Source organism: Dunckerocampus dactyliophorus, chromosome 2 (genome assembly GCF_027744805.1).
Source record: "Dunckerocampus dactyliophorus isolate RoL2022-P2 chromosome 2, RoL_Ddac_1.1, whole genome shotgun sequence".
Classification (NCBI taxonomy): domain Eukaryota; kingdom Metazoa; phylum Chordata; class Actinopteri; order Syngnathiformes; family Syngnathidae; genus Dunckerocampus; species Dunckerocampus dactyliophorus.
Window position 1 is genome coordinate 19564755 of NC_072820.1, and position 17831 is coordinate 19582585.

Here is a 17831-nt window from a genome sequence, read left to right on the forward strand (position 1 = left end):
CTTTTTGCCTTTTTGCTCTATTTTTTGGTTTAATTTTATTTGTACAATGTGGCGCGAGCCAATGAAAAACAAGATGTAGAGAGCCAATGGCCCCCGAGCCGCACTCTGAACACCTCTGACCTAAAACATGACAAATGTCTTCAATGTGTTCCACTGTGCAATATGTCCTGCATCATTCAAGCACAAACGGGTCTGGTTTCTTGTGGCTTAACGTTAAAAGTGAAATTCTGTGTTTATCACGAGTAAGTTGGTTAATTTCCATTCTCGTCCTACAGGTTGGACTTTGTCTATGACCTCTTTGAACACGTGCTGAGTCGCAACAAGCAGGACACGCTGAAGAGCAGCTGCAAGCACAGACGACCCACCGTCAGCTCCCACTTTAAAGTGGGTCAAAGTGCAGCATGCATACTCTTTAAAACACTTTTTCTACTGAGGGCCACATATGGAAAAATGGAAGTGTGTGGGGGGCCTATTTAAAATTCTTCCCATTTCAATTCATTAAACACACTAAAATAAATACAAGGGGTCAAGCTATGTTTCGCTATTAAATACATTTAAATAAACAACAGCCTGCATTTCAGCTTTGTGGTCGAGGTAACCATTTTTATTATTCTTCACTATACTATTATTACGACACCTAATTTACCTTTCCTTTGTCAAGCGGAGAAAATTAGCGTAACTAATTGTATTTTTCGAATAAGCCAGTAAAAAACGAGTCGTGGGCCGTAAAAGGCCCCTGCCCCACAATTTGGACATCCCTGCTTTAAAGTGAGTCCAAATAGGTTACTGCCTTTAGCTTGTCTAACACAAGTGTGATGTTGCAGGACTCTTTGCACTCGCTGATGGCCACGCTCAGCACCTCCCATCCTTTTTTCATCCGATGCATCAAACCAAACACACACAAGGTGAGTTGTGCTGTCACAAACACACAAAAGGCAAGACTGATGACACACAAGGTGAATTGTGACGTGACCCAGACAGGGTGTACGTGCATGTGAAGGTGTGTGAGTGGGTAAAAAAAAGCTGACTGATGGCAGATCGGGCGATCTAAACGTTGGTGATAATGCTCAGTGTCATGGTTGCAATTCACCATTAAAAATGAGAGAAGAAGTAGAAGAGGGTAAGTATCGTAATAGTCAAAAAGTGTGCAATGACAGTAATGGATTTGGGACAGCACTACACTGCCAAAATTCACACGCTCTGAAACTAAGTACACAGTGTACACAGTACAGTCATCCCTTTCCACATAGTGGTTCGTATTTCGCGGCTTCACTCTTCTCAAAAATGTTTCAAAAATATATGAGTCAATGAATCGTGCTGTTTTGCGGTTGAATATGGCTTATTATTAGTTTAAGAAATGCATATTTAAGCAAATGTTATCTATTGTTTGCCTAAATTAAGCATTTTCAAGCATAAAATGGCGAAATGAATTAAAATACAAATACACACCTGATCAAAATTTTAGGACAGCTGAAACAACAGGCTTTTATTACAGGTTTGAAATATCTCACAAGCACAATAATAACAACATGATCATTTTAATAATACTAATCCTATTAATAACACGGGCTGCTGTTGCGGCCATAATCCATTCAACTCTGAACCCTCGACGTTACTTCCTGGCCTCCACACATCTGTAACACATTTATTGCAACACACACGAACATGAGTCGTATTTATGTCTTAAATGGCATTTTTTTTCTGATTATATATCTGTGTGGGGACGCTCCACTGTGATTCCGTCTGCCGTCATAACAGAGAGACGTGCTTGCTCTGGTGCGCCAGCGTTAATTACACTTAAAAAATGCAACGTAATTAATTAAATAAATTGGTTACCACCGTTAATGCATTACTTTTGACAGCCCTTTATATATAAACACAGTAATGGAAAAAATGATTAGACCACCCTTGTTTCTTCAGTTTATTGATCCATTTTAATGCCTGGTACAACTAAAGGTACATTTGTTTGGACAAATATAATGATGATAACAAATATAGCTCTTAAGAGTTGAATTTAAGAGCTGTTATCTAGCAACTTCCAATGGTTTTCTTGATAATAACCAAAATCGCTTAAGTTCTTACATGAAAAGCTATAGCATTGTACTGCCAAAAAATTGTACTCTTATGTGCTATTTTTGTTGTCATAGTTATATTTTCCAAGCAAACGTACCTTTAGTTGTATCAGACATTAAAATGAACAAGAAACTGAAGAAACAAAGGTGATCTACATTTTTTTCCATGACTATATGTGAGAGAGAGTGGTGTGAAAAAGTGTTCACCGCCTTCCTGATTTCTTTTTTTTTTTTTTTTTTTGCATGTTTGGCACACTTAAATGTTTCAGATCATCAAACAAATTTAAATATTAGTCAATGACAACACAACTGAACACAAAATGCAGTTTTTAAATGAAACTTTTTATTATTAAAGGAGAAAAATATCCAAACCTACATGGAAAAAGTGTGAAAAAGTGATTGCCCCCTAAAACTAATAACTGGTTGGGTCACCCTTAGCAGCAACAACTGCAATCAAGTGTTTGGGATAACTTGCAATGAGTCTCTTACAGCGCTGAGGAGGAATTTTGGCCTACTCATCTTTGAAGAATTGTTGTAATTCAGCCACATAGGAGGGTTTTGAGCATGAACCGCCTTTATAAGGTCATGCCACAGCATCTCAATAGGATTCAGGTCAGGACTTTGACCAGGCCACTCCAAAGTCTTCATTTTCTTTTTCTTCAGCCATTCCGAAGTGGACTTGCTGGTGTGTTTTGAATGATTGTCCTGCTGCAGAAGTTTGTTTCAGCTTGAGGTCACGAACAGATGGCTGGACATTCTCCTTCAGGATTTTTTGGTAGACAGCAGAATTCATGGTTCCATTTATCACAGGAAGTTTTCCAGGTCCTGAAGCAGCTTAACAGCCCCAAACCATCACACTGCCACACCATATTTTACTGTTGTTATGATGTTCTGAAATGCTGCATTACTTTTACGCCAGATGTACTGATTTTTGCCCAGTGTCTTTCTTATGGTGGAGTCAAGAACACTGACCTTAACTGAGGCAAGTGAGGCTTTTGGTCTTTTGTGACCTCTTGGATAAGTCGTTGCTGCGCTCTTGGGGTAATTTTGGTTGTCTGGCCACTGGTAAAGTTCACTGCTGTTCCTTGTTTTCGCCATTTGTGGATAATGGCTCTCATTGTCGTTTGATGGAGTCCCAAAGCTTGGCCTTATATGGCTTTATAACTTTTATCAATTAATATCACTTATGTTTTAACAGGGGTTTCAAATACCTTTTCACACAGATCCATGTAGGTTTTTTCTCTCCCTTAATAATAAAAAGTTTCATTTAAAAACTGCATTTTGTGTTCAGTTGTGTTTTCTAAAAAAAAAAAAAAAAAGAAATCAGGAAGGAGGTAAACACTTTTTCACAACACTGTATATATCCACTGTATATATATATCCATCCATCCATCCATCCATTTTCTATGCCGCTTATCCTCACTAGGGTCACGGGGGTACGCTGGAGACTACCCCAGAGCATCGTTAAGTGTTAAATAAATGAAATACTGCGTTTAGCTTCACGTAGTGACTCCTCCCAGGTCTTTGCAATTTGAACAGCCTGTCTTGTGCACATACACACACACACACACACACACACACATCCCTCTGTCAAGCGCTCCAAGTGGCTCGCACAAATTAGCCTCAGCAGGAGACTCATCGCCATGGTATCCAAGTCCCGCCCATCGCCACACATAGGGGAGTGTTTGAAAGCCTTTGTTAGCCTGCAGAGACTGTGTGTGTAAGTCAGTGTGACTCACTAATGAGACGGAGTGCGTCTTCTTCTGGAAGTTTTGCATCTTTCTGTTTGAGACTGTGAGCTGTTGTAGGATTTGCAGCAAAGATGCACGGTGAGACCGGATGCATTGTGTGTACAGGCATGTGCACGTGTGTGTGTACGTGCAGTGGAATGATGTTTTGTCGGCTTGGATGTGCACATGAAGCTTGCTTGTTGAGTCAGTCAGTGCATTTATGTTGATTCTTGTTGACATGGTTTTTGCTGTCATGTATGTATGAGATGGAACTCAACTGTACATCTTTTCAATGGAGTTTGTCTCACAGTAATGTGCTTCAGAAGGCACTGGAACAGAACATGCCTTGTTATTATTATATAATCTAACCTTGAAGTGTGGCTAAATGAAGATAAAATGTGTAGTCAGTAAGGTGAGAACGAAAGAGAAAGTTTATCTTTCTGTTGAAATGTTCTGAAATGTTCAATGTTGTGTGGACTAAGTTGTTGGCCAGAGATGGCAGAACTGCTCTGGAACACTTTGGCCTGTTGACATGCTGATCACATATCAGAAGCACTGAGGGACTTTTTAGCTGATAAACCAGGTGTCTGTTTGAGGACTCATTTACACCACAGCACCACTTTAAAGTCTGAAAAGAGTTTTGAAAGTGACACGCTATTGTTTGTGATTGTTAACAGTGCATCTGTGCAGTGTTTCCCCTAGGTTTTACAACTTTACGGTGGCAGGTGGACATTGACACAAAAACACACACATGCATGTGCGTGTGTGCCTGTTTGCAGTTCTGGGTAAAGCAGGATCACTTTGACAACGCTGTCATTTGTACGTGAAACTTATCAAAAAGTGTGTTCATGCAAATGTACCCTGAAGGTGGCAAAGGAGCCACACTGAGAGGCTTCATTTAATCCCTGCTGGCTCATTCAGGTTGGCTACAAAGAAACTAAGGCTTTGCATTTGTTAAATGTACATTGTTAATCCTCAAAGAAACTTCTGAAGCACAATTCCAAACATTCCTATCTCATACTTGAGTCACTTTTACACTTGAGTGGTTTTTGCGATTGAAAATTCGAGCATTTGAACATTCTAGCAACATTGTGTCAAAACAACAAACTTTCCCACCTAAACATGTCAACTTCGCCCTTATGCAAATAATGCAAAGGAGAGACCTGTCTGAGCAGAATACTGGAATAAGTATACCGTGTACACTGTGTACTTACTGTATATCCTGAGTGTGTGAATTTTGACAGTGTAGTGCTTTCCCAAATCCAGTACTGCCATTGTACATTTACCAAAAATGACAAAAAAAGTGTCCCTCCCATTCCAATACGTAGCCAAGATGGCGACTGTTGTGTGTCAATCACTGAACACTCAACATTTTGAGCGTTTTGAGTGCAACATCCGGGTTCTGACAGTGCACTGCATTTTGCCGTACTTCTTTGTAAGCACACTTCTGTATTCAAAAGACTAAGTGTAAGTGCACAAGTGCACCAATTGAGACACAGCCCCAACTGTCTTTTCCTCACTTATAACATGACTAAACTTGGATTGTCGCTTTTTTTTTCTTTCTTTTACTTCCCAAAGCCCCCGGGGACAGGCTGACCTCGGAGCTTTGAGACTTTTTAGCAAGTTGACTAGCTAACCTCCTTCCCTCCCCTCCCCCCAGGCCATTGTTGTCACCCCATGAAGACTGAAATTGTTGGCTACTTTGATTGGTTCTCACTTAACATTCTGCTCAACACTTTTTATTTGATTAGGCTCGTCCTATCGAGAAAGATAAGCTAACTGGAAGCAGAGGCTAGAAGATGGCGAGAAAAATAAGTCAGTATTTGGATGCGTCTTCCTGACACCGCTTGCCTTTGTGCACTTATGCAAATCAGTTTATGCTAATGAGCCTGTGAGACTTAAAGGCTGACATTTAGTCACAGTAGACATCTCTGATGGGCTATCAACACACCATCAGGGTGCTGAATAAAGAAAGGGGGGCCTTACGGCGGGAATGAAAGCATCCTCTTATTTGTAGACCCCTCCATTATCCCCCACCCCCCATCTCCTCCTATGTGCCCCTTGCGCGCCCACAGGAGACCCCAGAAAAGTGACAGCTCTCTTCTGTAGACATAATGCTGTGTTGATGATGTCAGCGACAGCTCTGTGACGTACGTTTAAGTTTAAGATGATAGATGGGAGGTCATGTAATGACTTATGACTAATGAACATCAACATCATCATCATCTGTGAGTCTCTGTTTCATTTTTATCATCCTCTACATCAGGGGTCACCAATGTTTTTTCTTGCAAGAGCTACTTTTAGAAAATGAAAATGGCCCCTACTCATTTTTGTAGAAATGATTTTCATACCTTATTTCAACCCCAAACAGATCAAATATGCTTGTTTTACCAAAACATTCACAAAATGCTGGTATCCACAACTCACATTTTGTTTCAGAATGCATTTCTTTCTATTGTTCTCACATTATTAACTGAAAACCCGAATGAAAAGCAGGCCTGCGGGCGCCTGCGGTCGTGAGGGGCTACCTGGTGCCCGCGGGCACTGTGTTGGTGACCCCTGATTTACATGAACACAGCTCTTGATCAATACATGTATCAATGAGAGATTGGAGTAGACTAAATCTTAATATTGTCTGTGGTCCCGCTTAAGATGCCTGACCAATTCGACCAGACGGTGGTTTTGAACCAGCTCAGGTATTCCGGCATGCTGGAGACGGTCAAGATTCGACGCAGTGGCTTTCCCATCCGGAGACCTTTCCAGGAGTTCTGCAGCAGGTACGTATCATCATAGTATCGTCAGTACCAGCCAGCATGTTGGACCTGTATGGGTCAGCAGGTACTAACAGAACCTTTTGTCACTTCTCTTCTCAGATACAAGGTCCTGATGCGGGATGCGCTGGTGCTAGATGACGTCAGGGGTCGCTGCGTCCAGCTGCTGCAGCGTTATGACAGCACCGGCACCGAGTGGCAGCTTGGAAAAACCAAGGTGGGCCAATTTGTTTTTTAACATCTCACCCCACAACAATCTACCAATCTTTCTCTCAGCTTGACGCTCAAAGTGTGTGTGTCTGCGTGTGTGTGTGCGTGCATGTGTGGGTGTGTGTGTCACAGAGGAAATGACAGATGGGGTACACAGATCTTAAGTCCCAACGTGATGAAGTATGATGTGACAGGTCCACATTAGCATGAAAGCATCAAATACTTTTTATGCACACATTTAAACATGTCTTCTAAAACCAGCAAAAAGACATTTGGTTGCCACAGCAACAGTTCCATGACATCCTCATGTTCCATAAAAAGTCCAATCCCAAAGACTTTATCTGTTCTGATCAGTTTGACTACAAACTAGTCTGACAACCACATTTACTACTTTGAACTGCAGTAGAATCTCAGCAACCACACACACACACACACACACACACACACACACACACACAGATTAGTGGACTGAGAGGTTGTGGCAGCACCTAGAGCATTAAATCAATTCCGTGTCTCTCTGAGGGAAAGGTCCACTTTTGTATAGAGGCACTAAGATTTAGGTTCATTGGGCTAGCGGCTCCTTTCAGTGGACACGTCCTTACTTTTGTTCTTCCACACTTAATCTCCAGGAAGTGATGCAAGCCTGCTCAGTTCTGGTCTCGCTGGTCTCATGCAGCCTGGCTGTGAAGCTTTTTATTGCCCTAATTAGCATAGTAATGACTACATAGTATTAGTGTGTGTGTGTCACTGTGTGTGTGTTTGTGTATGTGTGTATGTGCACGTTTCCATGTTACAAAGAAATTGTTTCCTTTTTGATTAGCAGCTGGTTAGTGGGACGAGTCTCTAAACCATCGCCTAAGCAGCGACACACGTGCAGCGTGCAAAGACAATGTTTCCCATGTGTCTCACTCTCCTGAGACCACGTCCTGTATCTCCCTAATAGGATAACCCCCACCCCCAAATTGGATGAATGGCGCACTGAGCTGAACCGTGCCCCAATCATTGTTTGGGTCGTGTGTGATGTCAACAAAAGGACTTAATCTGGATGGCTTTGTTTCACGTGTCTTTTGTGTTGTATGTGTGGAAAAAAGATGTACTGTGACTTTAAATGTGTCAAAAGTCAGCCTTTAAGAAGATAATAATGTTCACTGACTGTCGGCCAGGTATTAATGTAGCAATATGTTTATTAATGTGCCTAGGTGTTCCTCAGAGAGTCTCTGGAACATCATCTGGAGAAGCAGCGTGAGATGGAGGTGCTGAAAGCAGCCATGGTCATCCAAGCTCACATGATGGGCTACATGGTCAGGTAGGAGTCCACCTTGAGCTTCACTTCAGCACAATGAATGAACACATTTTGATCGCTGTGTCGTCCACAGAAAGCAGTACAGGAGGTTGCTGCAGTGCATTGTGGTCATCCAGAAGAACTACCGTGCTTTTTACATGAGGAGGAAGTTCCTGCTGCTCCGGCGGGCAGCACTCACCGTCCAGAAGGTTCTACGAGGACAGCTGGCCCGCCGCGCCTTCAGCCAGCTGCTGGCCGAGAGGAGGAGGAGGAGGGAAGAAGAGGAGCGACGCAGGAGGCTGGAAGAGGAGATGGAGAGGTGAGTTACTTAGCTGGATGAGTGCTTTTGTAGAATATTGAGCTTTTTTGCTGTGAAGTCATTTTCACCTGAAAACAGAAGAAAAATAAAAACTACATGCAGAATAAAAGTAGTTGTATGACGGATGTCAAGACTTAGCCTGGTCACAGCGAGGACTGTTTGGCATGCTGACTAGAGGATTCTCAGTAAGTGAGAAGAAGAGGTGACAGGACAACATTCCGTCAGCTAATGTTTCTGTTTGGTCTTCACAGGGAGAGACGGACGCTGGAGGAGAAGCAGCTGGCAGAGGAGGTACCAAAGACAACCATGCTAAAAACTAACATCTCAGAGAACTTCAGCAGGCTGTCAACTGTAAAGAAAACAAAAAAAATGGTCTCACATGAGGAAATATTTGCACATAAAAATGTTTTGAAAAAGACTGGTGTTGATGATCATCAGTTATTATATTTTTGTCCTCACGTCTCATTATCTCCTTTAGGCTTCCAGGAGGTGTGAAGACCAGCAGCGAGCTGAGGAGCTGGCAACTCTGCTTGTGGTTCAGTCTCAGACTCTCCCAGCTGTCACTACCTCGCCAGACTCTTTAAAGGAACAGGAGGAGACAGCAGAGGCCTTGGACATGGAGGAGGCCATACGCCCTCACGAGGCATCTCAGGTGGAGGAGATCCTTCGCCTGGAGCGTGAGATCCAGTCTCTGCAGATGCAGAAGGAGCGCCAAGAGCTCTCCTTGACGGAGGCGTCGTTGCAGCGCCTCCAGGACCTCCGTGACCAAGAGTTGCAGCGTCTGGAGGAGGAGGCCTGCAAGGCAGCGCAGCACTTCTTGCAGTCACTCAACTTTGATGAGATTGACGAGTGCGTGAGGAACATCGAGAGCTCGCTGGCTGTGGAAGGACGAGAAAAGGAGGAAGAGGAAGTGGATGAAGGCTTTGGTGCCGATGAAGAGGCCTTCAAAGACTCTCCCAACCCGAGTGAGCATGGCCACTCTGACGGCCAGCGGACCAGTGGCATCCGTACCAGCGACGACTCCTCCGAAGAGGACCCGTACGCCAACGACGGTGTGATCCCGCCTCTCCCGCCAACCACCGTGCTCCTCCAGGCTCCCCCTCTACTTCCGCCACCCGCCGCCTGCCTCCTTGTCCCCTCCGTTAAGGAGGACCCTCAGGCCGACCACCTGGTGGAGCTCATTCCTCCTGACGAGGACTCTGACTACGACCAGGACGACTACGATGAAGGTGCCATCGTTTCCAGCGGCAGCGTGGCCTTCTCCAACCCTCGCAGTGAGCAGTGGTCTTCTGACTACCGCGGCTCCTTGGGAACCTACAACAGCTCGGGCGTGTACCGCTTTGGATCAGAGGGGGCGCAGTCCTCGGTGCGTCCACAATTACAGGTTTGATGCAGCTCTTGACTGAGAAGGTTTCTGTCTTTTTATGTCTTTGTCAGTTTGAGGACAGCGAGGAGGACTTTGACAGGTTTGACACGGACGACGAGCTGTCCTACCGCAGAGATTCCGTCTACAGCTGCGTCACGCTTCCCTACTTCCACAGCTTCCTACACATCAAAGGTTTGTAAGCTATTACCTCAACACTAATGTCCAGCTTTAGACTGGTGTCACAAGGAGTGCTCGTGGGTTTCTCTTGGAGATCAATAAAGTGTCTATCACTTACACTCACTTCTGCCCTCCGCAGGTGGCCTGATGAACACATGGAAGCGGCGCTGGTGCGTGCTTAAGGACGAGACCTTCTTGTGGTTCCGGGCCAAACAGGAAGCGCTGAAGCAGGGGTGGCTGCACAAGAAAGGAGGCGGGTCGTCTACATTGTCACGACGCAACTGGAAGCGCCGCTGGTTTGTGCTGCGCCAGAGCAAGCTCATGTACTTTGAGAACGACGGCGAGGACAAACTGAAAGGAGTGCTCGACATGCACACTGCCACGTGAGTGAACATCAGAGAGACTGACAAAGGACCTTTTGCAGTTTTCTGCATGTTGATGAAGTGTTTTGTTGACATCACGTGCAGACAGGTCATCGATAACACGCACAAAGAGAATGGGATCAACATCATCATGCCAGAAAGGACTTATCACCTGGTAGCAGAGTCTGCTGAGGACGCCAGGTGAGCTTTTGTGTCATGTGACAATGGACAGGATGTTTCCTCTGACCTTTGCAACCTCATGATTATGGTGATGATGATGTCTCCATGGTAACAGTCAGTGGTTCAGCGTGCTGAGCCAGGTCCACAGCTCCACAGAGCAGGAGATCAGCGAGATGCACGATGAGCAGGCTAACCCCCAAAACGCCGTGGTGAGTTTCGGGAAAAGGGGAAGAAACTTTATGATGATATAGTCAGTGCCGGTGAAGATGCTGTCTTTGAATGAGTGCTAACTTCTTAACCCACCTCAGGGCACACTGGACGTGGGCATGATCGATTCAGTGTGTGCATCAGACAGTCCAGAGAGGTGAGGACACACCTTGAAGCACCTTCACACTCACCTGTCTTACCTCTGTTAGTGTAATGTGATCATGAATGTTGTCATTAGGCCGAACTCCTTCGTCATCATCACTGCTAATCGAGTGCTGCACTGCAACGCCGACACCCCCGAGGAAATGCACCACTGGATCACACTGCTGCAGCGCTCCAAGGGAGACACCCGCGTGGATGGACAGGAGTTTCTCATACGAGGTGATGCAATAAACCTGCTACGTCAGGGGTGTTCAAAGCTTCTGTATAACGAGGAATAGTATCTTACACTTTTCCCTGGCTGAGCAAATCTGTTGAGAACATAAGGGCATTTAGATCAACCATGCTATCTGCCCAAATGGCTGGACGAGACAAAAAAAAAGAAAAAAAAGAAGGTAATATGATAATAATATGATAAGGTAACATAGTGTGACATGGTGATTAACCATGATTAATTAATTTGAAACCTGTGATTAATCTGATTAAAATTTTTATCATTTGACAGCCCTATTCATTATTAATTAGATATATTACTAGATATTACAGTAATTGTCTTTATCATCTACTGTATATCACAAAGCTATGATGTTGAGATAGCTTATATTTACCTGCATTACTTTTAGCATCTTTAACTCTTTGAGTCTTTGCCCTCGCGGATGCGTAAAATGCAGGTGCAGCGTAATAGGTGGCGTAGTGTGATGATACAGCCCCACAACTCCCATTTAAAAGCGCAGACGGCATACGAGTCTTTAAATGGTGAAAATCTGTTAAGTAAAAATCAGTCATGCTCACCATGATTTTCTCAATGTGTCTTCACATTTCTTAGCACTTTCGGCGTAGGAAGGTAGCCGCTTTCGACGCTAAAGTAAACAATGAAAACATCACAACACCACCTTCCTATTGGTGTAAAAAAGCTCATCAATCAAAAGGTGAATGTAAAGAAGAAGAAGTGGAAATGTTGATACCAATAACTCACAATAACACAACAACTAGAAAAGCACTCGGAGAGGACAGACCTCTGCCAAGCGCCATAGTTCCCCCATATTGTGATTTACACCATAAATATTAGTCCTACATTTATATCTACATATTTAGATTCATTGACTATGAAAACATACAATTAGGAATTGGATTCATAATGATAGCAATAAGGCTAATTAGGATAAGCGGTACAGAAAATGGATGGATGGATGGATGATATCAATATTAGTTCAGTAGTTATTCACAATAATCTCATTTTCTGTAATGGCAGTTTTCTTCTGGATCTAGCTCCATAGCTTGTGAAGATACAACACATGTGTTGGCACACTCCAGATTCCCCAGTGTCTTGGCTGTGTACTGTACTGTACAATGGTGTTTTCTGCATGTTCATAGCTTCATTTGTTCTCTTCCTATGATGAAAATTCCAAAGGTCCCTTATTTTTTTCATATTCTGGATCATAATATCCGGAGGTATTCCACTATCTGATATTTTGTGGAACCTGTTGGAAACTTGTCCTATATTTTATTACAATTGCTCTGACCATTTTTTGTGGAGTTATATGCACAAATGCCGAAAATGGTCCTATCTCGCAATGTTAACAAATCCTTTTAAAAAAATCCGGGATACAGACGGTGATCCGGATCACTGCCAAAATTGAATCAGTTCTGTGGCCATTGCTGGAAAAAGTTTGGACACCCCTGCACTATGTGAAGTCCAGTCACACATGCAAGGTTGTACAGGAAAAAAAAAAGAAACCAACCCAAGCAAGAAACAGATTTTAATGTGAAATATAGAGGTACACACAAAAGAATGTTAAAACCCCGGACTCCAAAGGACATAATGTGTCCAAGTAGCCCCTCCATATTTAAATTTTTCTGCATGCAGCCTGCACACCGTTTTTCCTGTCTACATTTTCAGTGACTTGAAACCCCAAATCCACCATTTGTACCTGTGCTGATGTGTTCTATAATGATTGCCGTCAGGTTGGCTTCACAAGGAGATGAAGAACAGCAGCAAGTCCTCTCTGAAGCTGAAGAAGCGCTGGTTCCTCCTCACGCACAATTCCCTGGACTACTACAAAAGCTCCGAGCGCAACGCCTTGAAGCTGGGAACGCTGGTGCTCAACAGCTTGTGCTCAGTGGTGCCGCCTGATGAAAAAGTCTTCAAAGAGAGCGGTCAGAAGCTGTTATTTTATTACATCATGTTATGTGGAGCTTCTCAGTGATCCCGGTCATGGTAATCCAGAAAGGTTGCATCGAAGCAACTTGTTTGTTGAAGATATTTCACCTTTAATCCAAAAGGCTTCTTCATTGTTATATATTTTTTAAGTGGGGAGTCTCTTTATTGGTGTCTCTGGTGGGTGTGTCCCCTAGGGGTGGTCACAGTAGAATTGTTGTTTTAAGTTATTGCCGGGAGTGGCTGGTGAGCAACCATCCTGCATAAAAATCAATCGTTCACCTTGCTAACAGCTCGTTAGTGGCCACTCTTCCAGTGGAAATGAGACAGTCTTTGGGGGAGAGCTGTAAGGACGTTGTTGTTCTCTTCCTGTGGAAAGTGGAATGAGGCAATCTTTGGGAGAGCGATTTCTCTGCTTACAACAATGTCCTAACATCTCCCTCCCAAAGACTATCTCTGTCCAAGGGAAGACTGGCCACGAACCAGGTGTTTTGCCACCAGGCAGGTGAACCATCTATTGTTATGTAGGACGGTCCTTCATCAGCCACGCCAGGCAACAATAACAACAACAACCCTATTGTGACCACAGGTGACAGGGAAACACCCACCAGAGACATAAATAAAGAGACACCACACTTAAGAAATGTAGAACCGAAGAAAGATTAAAGGTGAAACGTCTTCAACAAAGAAGAAGAGACCAGTTGCCTTGATACAACCTCTACAGATTATTTTATTACTATTCTGTGTCATTGTTTGTGTGTGCGAGTCAGCTGCCAACACGTCTCCTCTTCACAGGATACTGGAACGTTACCGTCTACGGCCGCAAGCACTCGTACCGCCTCTACTGTAAGCTCCTGAACGAGGCCACGCGATGGGCCACCGCCATCCAGAATGTCATTGACGCCAAAGCTCCCATCGACACGCCAACACAGCAGCTAATCCAGGACATCAAGGTAGCTCACAAGTACGCCATGACGGAACATTAGAAGTATCCTTGGGCAAGATACTGAACCCCCATTTGCTCCCGATGCTGTGTCATCAGTAGGTAAACGTGCTAATGGTGTCAAAGCCCTTTGAGTACCTTAGAGGTGGAAAAGCGCTATACAAGTGAAAGACCATTTCCCATTTAGATTGCAATATATTGTCATATAGTTAATCATTGTACTTTTCTTACAAGTAATGTCAAAGTCTCGTCTCATTCTCATAGACCCAGGCCCATCTTGTGACACCCCTACTGAACATCATCATCTTGGAAGGCAGATATTTTCATACAGCTACACACACTGATAAAATCACATTTCCCAGAGTGGATAAATCCCCAAACGACTTTAGAGCATCTCTGTGTGGACACTGGACTTGACATCACTACAGCCTTATGTTCGTGTTAGATAAATGAAGGAAATGATTGGCATCTTTGGCCACCATGATGCGCCTACATCCTCCATGATGCGACTAGACCTAACCAGGCCATCTCTGTAGTTGTAAGACATGCAAAGGCATCGCCATACGCCTGACTCCCAAATTCATCAGTCTTTTCTTTAATTCTCCCCTGTGACGTTCTCAAAAAGGGGAAAGTTTCGTTTCGTGTAGACAAGCCTCAGTCGCGCCCCAAAATCAGAAGCAACACAAATGTGACCTGATGTGTTACCATGGACTGGCCTGCTGGGAGCAGCGATGTGATATTAAACAAAGAAGAGCTACGCTAGCTCTGAGCTTGTCTGCTTGAAATACATGAAATAAACGTGTGTGTATTTGACATGCAGTAGCTAAACCAGCTTGTCGGTCATCTTGGAAATTCTTGTTACTAACTTTGGTCAGAAGGGAGACTCAAAGTAGTTTTGTGTTGTCTTTGTGTTACTACTACGTGTCATCTCTTTTATCACTTTTCAGTTTGAAGCATTATTGGTAAAAATGAGTGTCATTAACTATTAAATGTTTGTATATTGTGAAGCTTTGTGGTAGAAAAAAATGATTGATTGATTGTGTGCAGGAGAACTGTCTGAACAGTGAAGTTGTGGACCAGATCTACAAGAGGAACCCCATCCTTCGGTACAGCCACCACCCTCTGCACTCCCCCTTGCTGCCCCTCCCTTATGGGGACATCCACCTCACTGGTGAGTCATATGACCAGGTCAGAGGTCACGGTGATCAGCAGTTTCATGCAGCATCTCATCAGGATCATCTTCTTGTTCAGCCCAGAGGAGCAGGATTTACAGCACTCTGCAAGAAGAAGCCCTCAAGGTGTTCAGTTCCCTGCAGCACCTGGAGGGTGTGACCGACCCCGTTCCCATCATCCAGGGCGTCCTGCAGACAGGTCAGGAGCTCAAACCACTGAGGGATGAGCTCTACTGTCAGCTGATCAAGCAGACCACACTGCCGCCTCATCCTGCTGGTGCCGGCAACATGAGCCGCTGGAAGATGTTGGCCTGCATGTCCTGCACCTTCATCCCGACCAGGAGCATCCTCCGATACCTCAAGTTCCACCTCAAGAGGTCAGCGTCTCGCTGTGTCTCGCGGTGTCCTCTAGGTCCTAGGTTCCCAAAGTGGGGTAACGCCAATTGGCATAGGGGTACAAGAATAGAAATTGAAAACAATGCACCCGAACGCCTCATAGCACAGGGCGTACAGACACGGCATGAAGTTCTTCATTTCCCTGTGTGAGTTATATGAGTAAGTAAGTACGTTTGATGCCACTGTGAAAAGTTAGGGAACCACTGCACTAGGGTCATGTGACCGCTCTCTGGTAGTCGTCTGACCACATCCCTCCCTCTCTGTAGGACTCGAGAGCTCTTCCCGGGCTCGGAGATGGAACGTTACGCCTGCTTCGCTCTGGATTCCTTGAGGAAGACTCGCTCCAGGGAGAACGTCCCATCTCAGGAGGAAATTCGAGCCATCATCGCTCGGCAGGACATGAGCACCACCGTGTACTGTCATGGCGGAGGATGCTGCAAGATCACCATCAACTCACACACTACTGCCGGAGAGGTAAGCCACTTACCACAAGCAGCTTGGGGTCCGTCAGCAGGACGTGGACTTAATGGAAGCGTTTGAACTGGTTAGCAGGCAACATCTCAGTTCCACTTGTGTGTGACAGGTGGTCGAGAAGCTGCTGCGTGGTCTGGCCATGGAGGACAGCAAGAACATGTTTGCTCTCTTTGAACACAACCACGTCTCAGAGAAAGCCATCGAAAGTCGCACCGTGGTGGCCGATGTGCTCGCGAAGTTTGAAAGGTAAGCGCCCCCTTGTGGACACGCATTGTATTGTTAGTCTTGTTTTTCTTTTTTTAATACGTGTGCGTGCGTGCGTGCGTCAGACTGTCAGCCAGTCAGGAAGAGGTCAACACAGGCTGGAAGTTCTACTTCAAACTTTACTGCTTCCTGGACATGGACAATGTTCCTAAAGACAGTGTGGAGTTTGCCTTCATGTTCGAGCAGGTCAGTCTTACTTTTAATATTTTCACCATCTTATTTTGCGGGATGAAAGAGACATTTGTAAGAACTTCCTGTGTGTGCGTCCAGGCCCATGAAGCCGTGATCCGTGGTCAGTATCCGGCTCCAGAAGAGACTCTTCAGTTCCTGGCTGCTCTGAGAGTTCAGTACCTGCTAGGAGACCACAGCTCCCAGGCCACCCTTCCAGAAATGGCCCAGGTCTTCCCCATGGCACGACTGCGGGCCCGGGTGCAAAAATCAGCCAGGACATTTGCTCCGGGCGGCGGTAGCTGCTCAGCGGCCGATCGCTCGGGTACATCAGAGAGGAAACGCTCCAGCTTCCTAGAGGGAACGCTGAGGCGGAGCTTCCGGAGCAGCTCCATCAGTCAGCAGAGGCTTGACGAGGAGAACAGCCTGGAAGCCTGGATGAGGGAGGAGGTGTCGGCGGTGCGGACCAGTGTGGTGGACAAGTGGCGGAAGCTGCAGGGCGTGGAGCAGGAGCAGGCCATGGTCAAGTACATGGCGCTGGTCAAGGAGTGGCCCGGATATGGATCCACACTCTTCAATGTGGAGGTGAGCGGGCAGCAGAGCTTATCGAGCAGCAAGGTCACATCCAAACACCTTCTCATCCCTGATCACCTTTTCTTCCTCAGTGCCGCGACGGCACGTTCCCTTCAGAGCTGTGGCTGGGCGTCAGTCGAGACGCTATTTCTGTGTACAAGCGAGGCGAGCCGTGGCCTCTGGAGGTCTTTCCCTACGAGCAGATCCTTGCCTTTGGAGCTCCTCTGGCCAACGCCTATAAGATCACTGTGGAAGGACGAGAACTACTCTTTGAAACTCACATGGTGAGTAAAACTCTATTTTTATTTTTTTATACCATTAATCAAGTAGTATTTGTGAGGATAAATGCTATCAACGACTGCCATCAATCCTAAATCTTAACAAAGATCAGACATGAATATTTAATAAAGTACATGTCAGCTTTTGGTTAGGATTAGAGTTAAATGTTAGGATTAGTTGTAATTACTACAGTGTGCACGTACTACTAAGTAAGTGCCTTGTACAGTAGTAGGCACGCTGCTTAACTATGTTGTGCATATTACAAAGTGTGCATTCTGTAGATATGTAGTGTGCACACAACTCAACTGTTGTGTGTCCTACCAAGTGTACACTACTAAATTACTTCTGTATGTACTTAATAGTACATACACTACTAAACTACAGTATGTAGTTAGTCGTACTACTACATAGTAATAGTTAAGTAGTGTGTATATACTATTACTATTGTAGTAGTTTCATAGTATGTACAAAGTTTACCAGCTAAAACTACAGTATATAGCACAAAGTAACCACCATATACTATGTAATATGTGTATGTGTACTATGTATCCCCGCTGTGGGATAAATAA

The 17831-nt window shown here is 44.7% G+C and overlaps 1 protein-coding gene and 1 long non-coding RNA gene across 4 annotated transcripts in view; one reads left to right on the forward strand and one right to left on the reverse strand.

Annotated features, from left to right (window-relative positions):
• The window catches only part of myo10 (myosin X), a 58048-nt gene that overhangs the window by 39110 nt on the left and 1107 nt on the right, over positions 1 to 17831 (forward strand). Inside the window, exons 18-40 of one of the 2 annotated variants that reach the window (XM_054760582.1) lie at positions 276 to 384; positions 825 to 905; positions 6455 to 6579; positions 6676 to 6790; positions 7983 to 8089; positions 8160 to 8384; positions 8636 to 8756; positions 8863 to 9750; positions 9822 to 9942; positions 10067 to 10310; positions 10395 to 10490; positions 10585 to 10678; positions 10778 to 10833; positions 10915 to 11057; positions 12801 to 12992; positions 13789 to 13946; positions 14984 to 15107; positions 15188 to 15485; positions 15771 to 15978; positions 16088 to 16224; positions 16308 to 16428; positions 16513 to 16995; positions 17076 to 17267. In XM_054760582.1, the coding sequence (XP_054616557.1) occupies positions 276 to 384; positions 825 to 905; positions 6455 to 6579; positions 6676 to 6790; positions 7983 to 8089; positions 8160 to 8384; positions 8636 to 8756; positions 8863 to 9750; positions 9822 to 9942; positions 10067 to 10310; positions 10395 to 10490; positions 10585 to 10678; positions 10778 to 10833; positions 10915 to 11057; positions 12801 to 12992; positions 13789 to 13946; positions 14984 to 15107; positions 15188 to 15485; positions 15771 to 15978; positions 16088 to 16224; positions 16308 to 16428; positions 16513 to 16995; positions 17076 to 17267 (4438 nt within the window). The remainder of the gene's footprint in view (positions 1 to 275; positions 385 to 824; positions 906 to 6454; positions 6580 to 6675; positions 6791 to 7982; positions 8090 to 8159; positions 8385 to 8635; positions 8757 to 8862; positions 9751 to 9821; positions 9943 to 10066; positions 10311 to 10394; positions 10491 to 10584; positions 10679 to 10777; positions 10834 to 10914; positions 11058 to 12800; positions 12993 to 13788; positions 13947 to 14983; positions 15108 to 15187; positions 15486 to 15770; positions 15979 to 16087; positions 16225 to 16307; positions 16429 to 16512; positions 16996 to 17075; positions 17268 to 17831) is intronic. The other variant, XM_054760590.1, reaches the window with a different exon arrangement.
• On the reverse strand, positions 7631 to 10321 carry LOC129171699 (uncharacterized). 2 transcript variants are annotated; one of them, XR_008566822.1, is made up of 3 exons: positions 10046 to 10321; positions 8453 to 8733; positions 7631 to 8364 (listed from the first exon to the last, which is right to left on the reverse strand). It is a non-coding gene; the product is annotated as an uncharacterized LOC129171699 (long non-coding RNA). The 2 variants fall into 2 exon arrangements; XR_008566820.1 differs by lacking the exon at positions 10046 to 10321 and adding an exon at positions 8844 to 10031.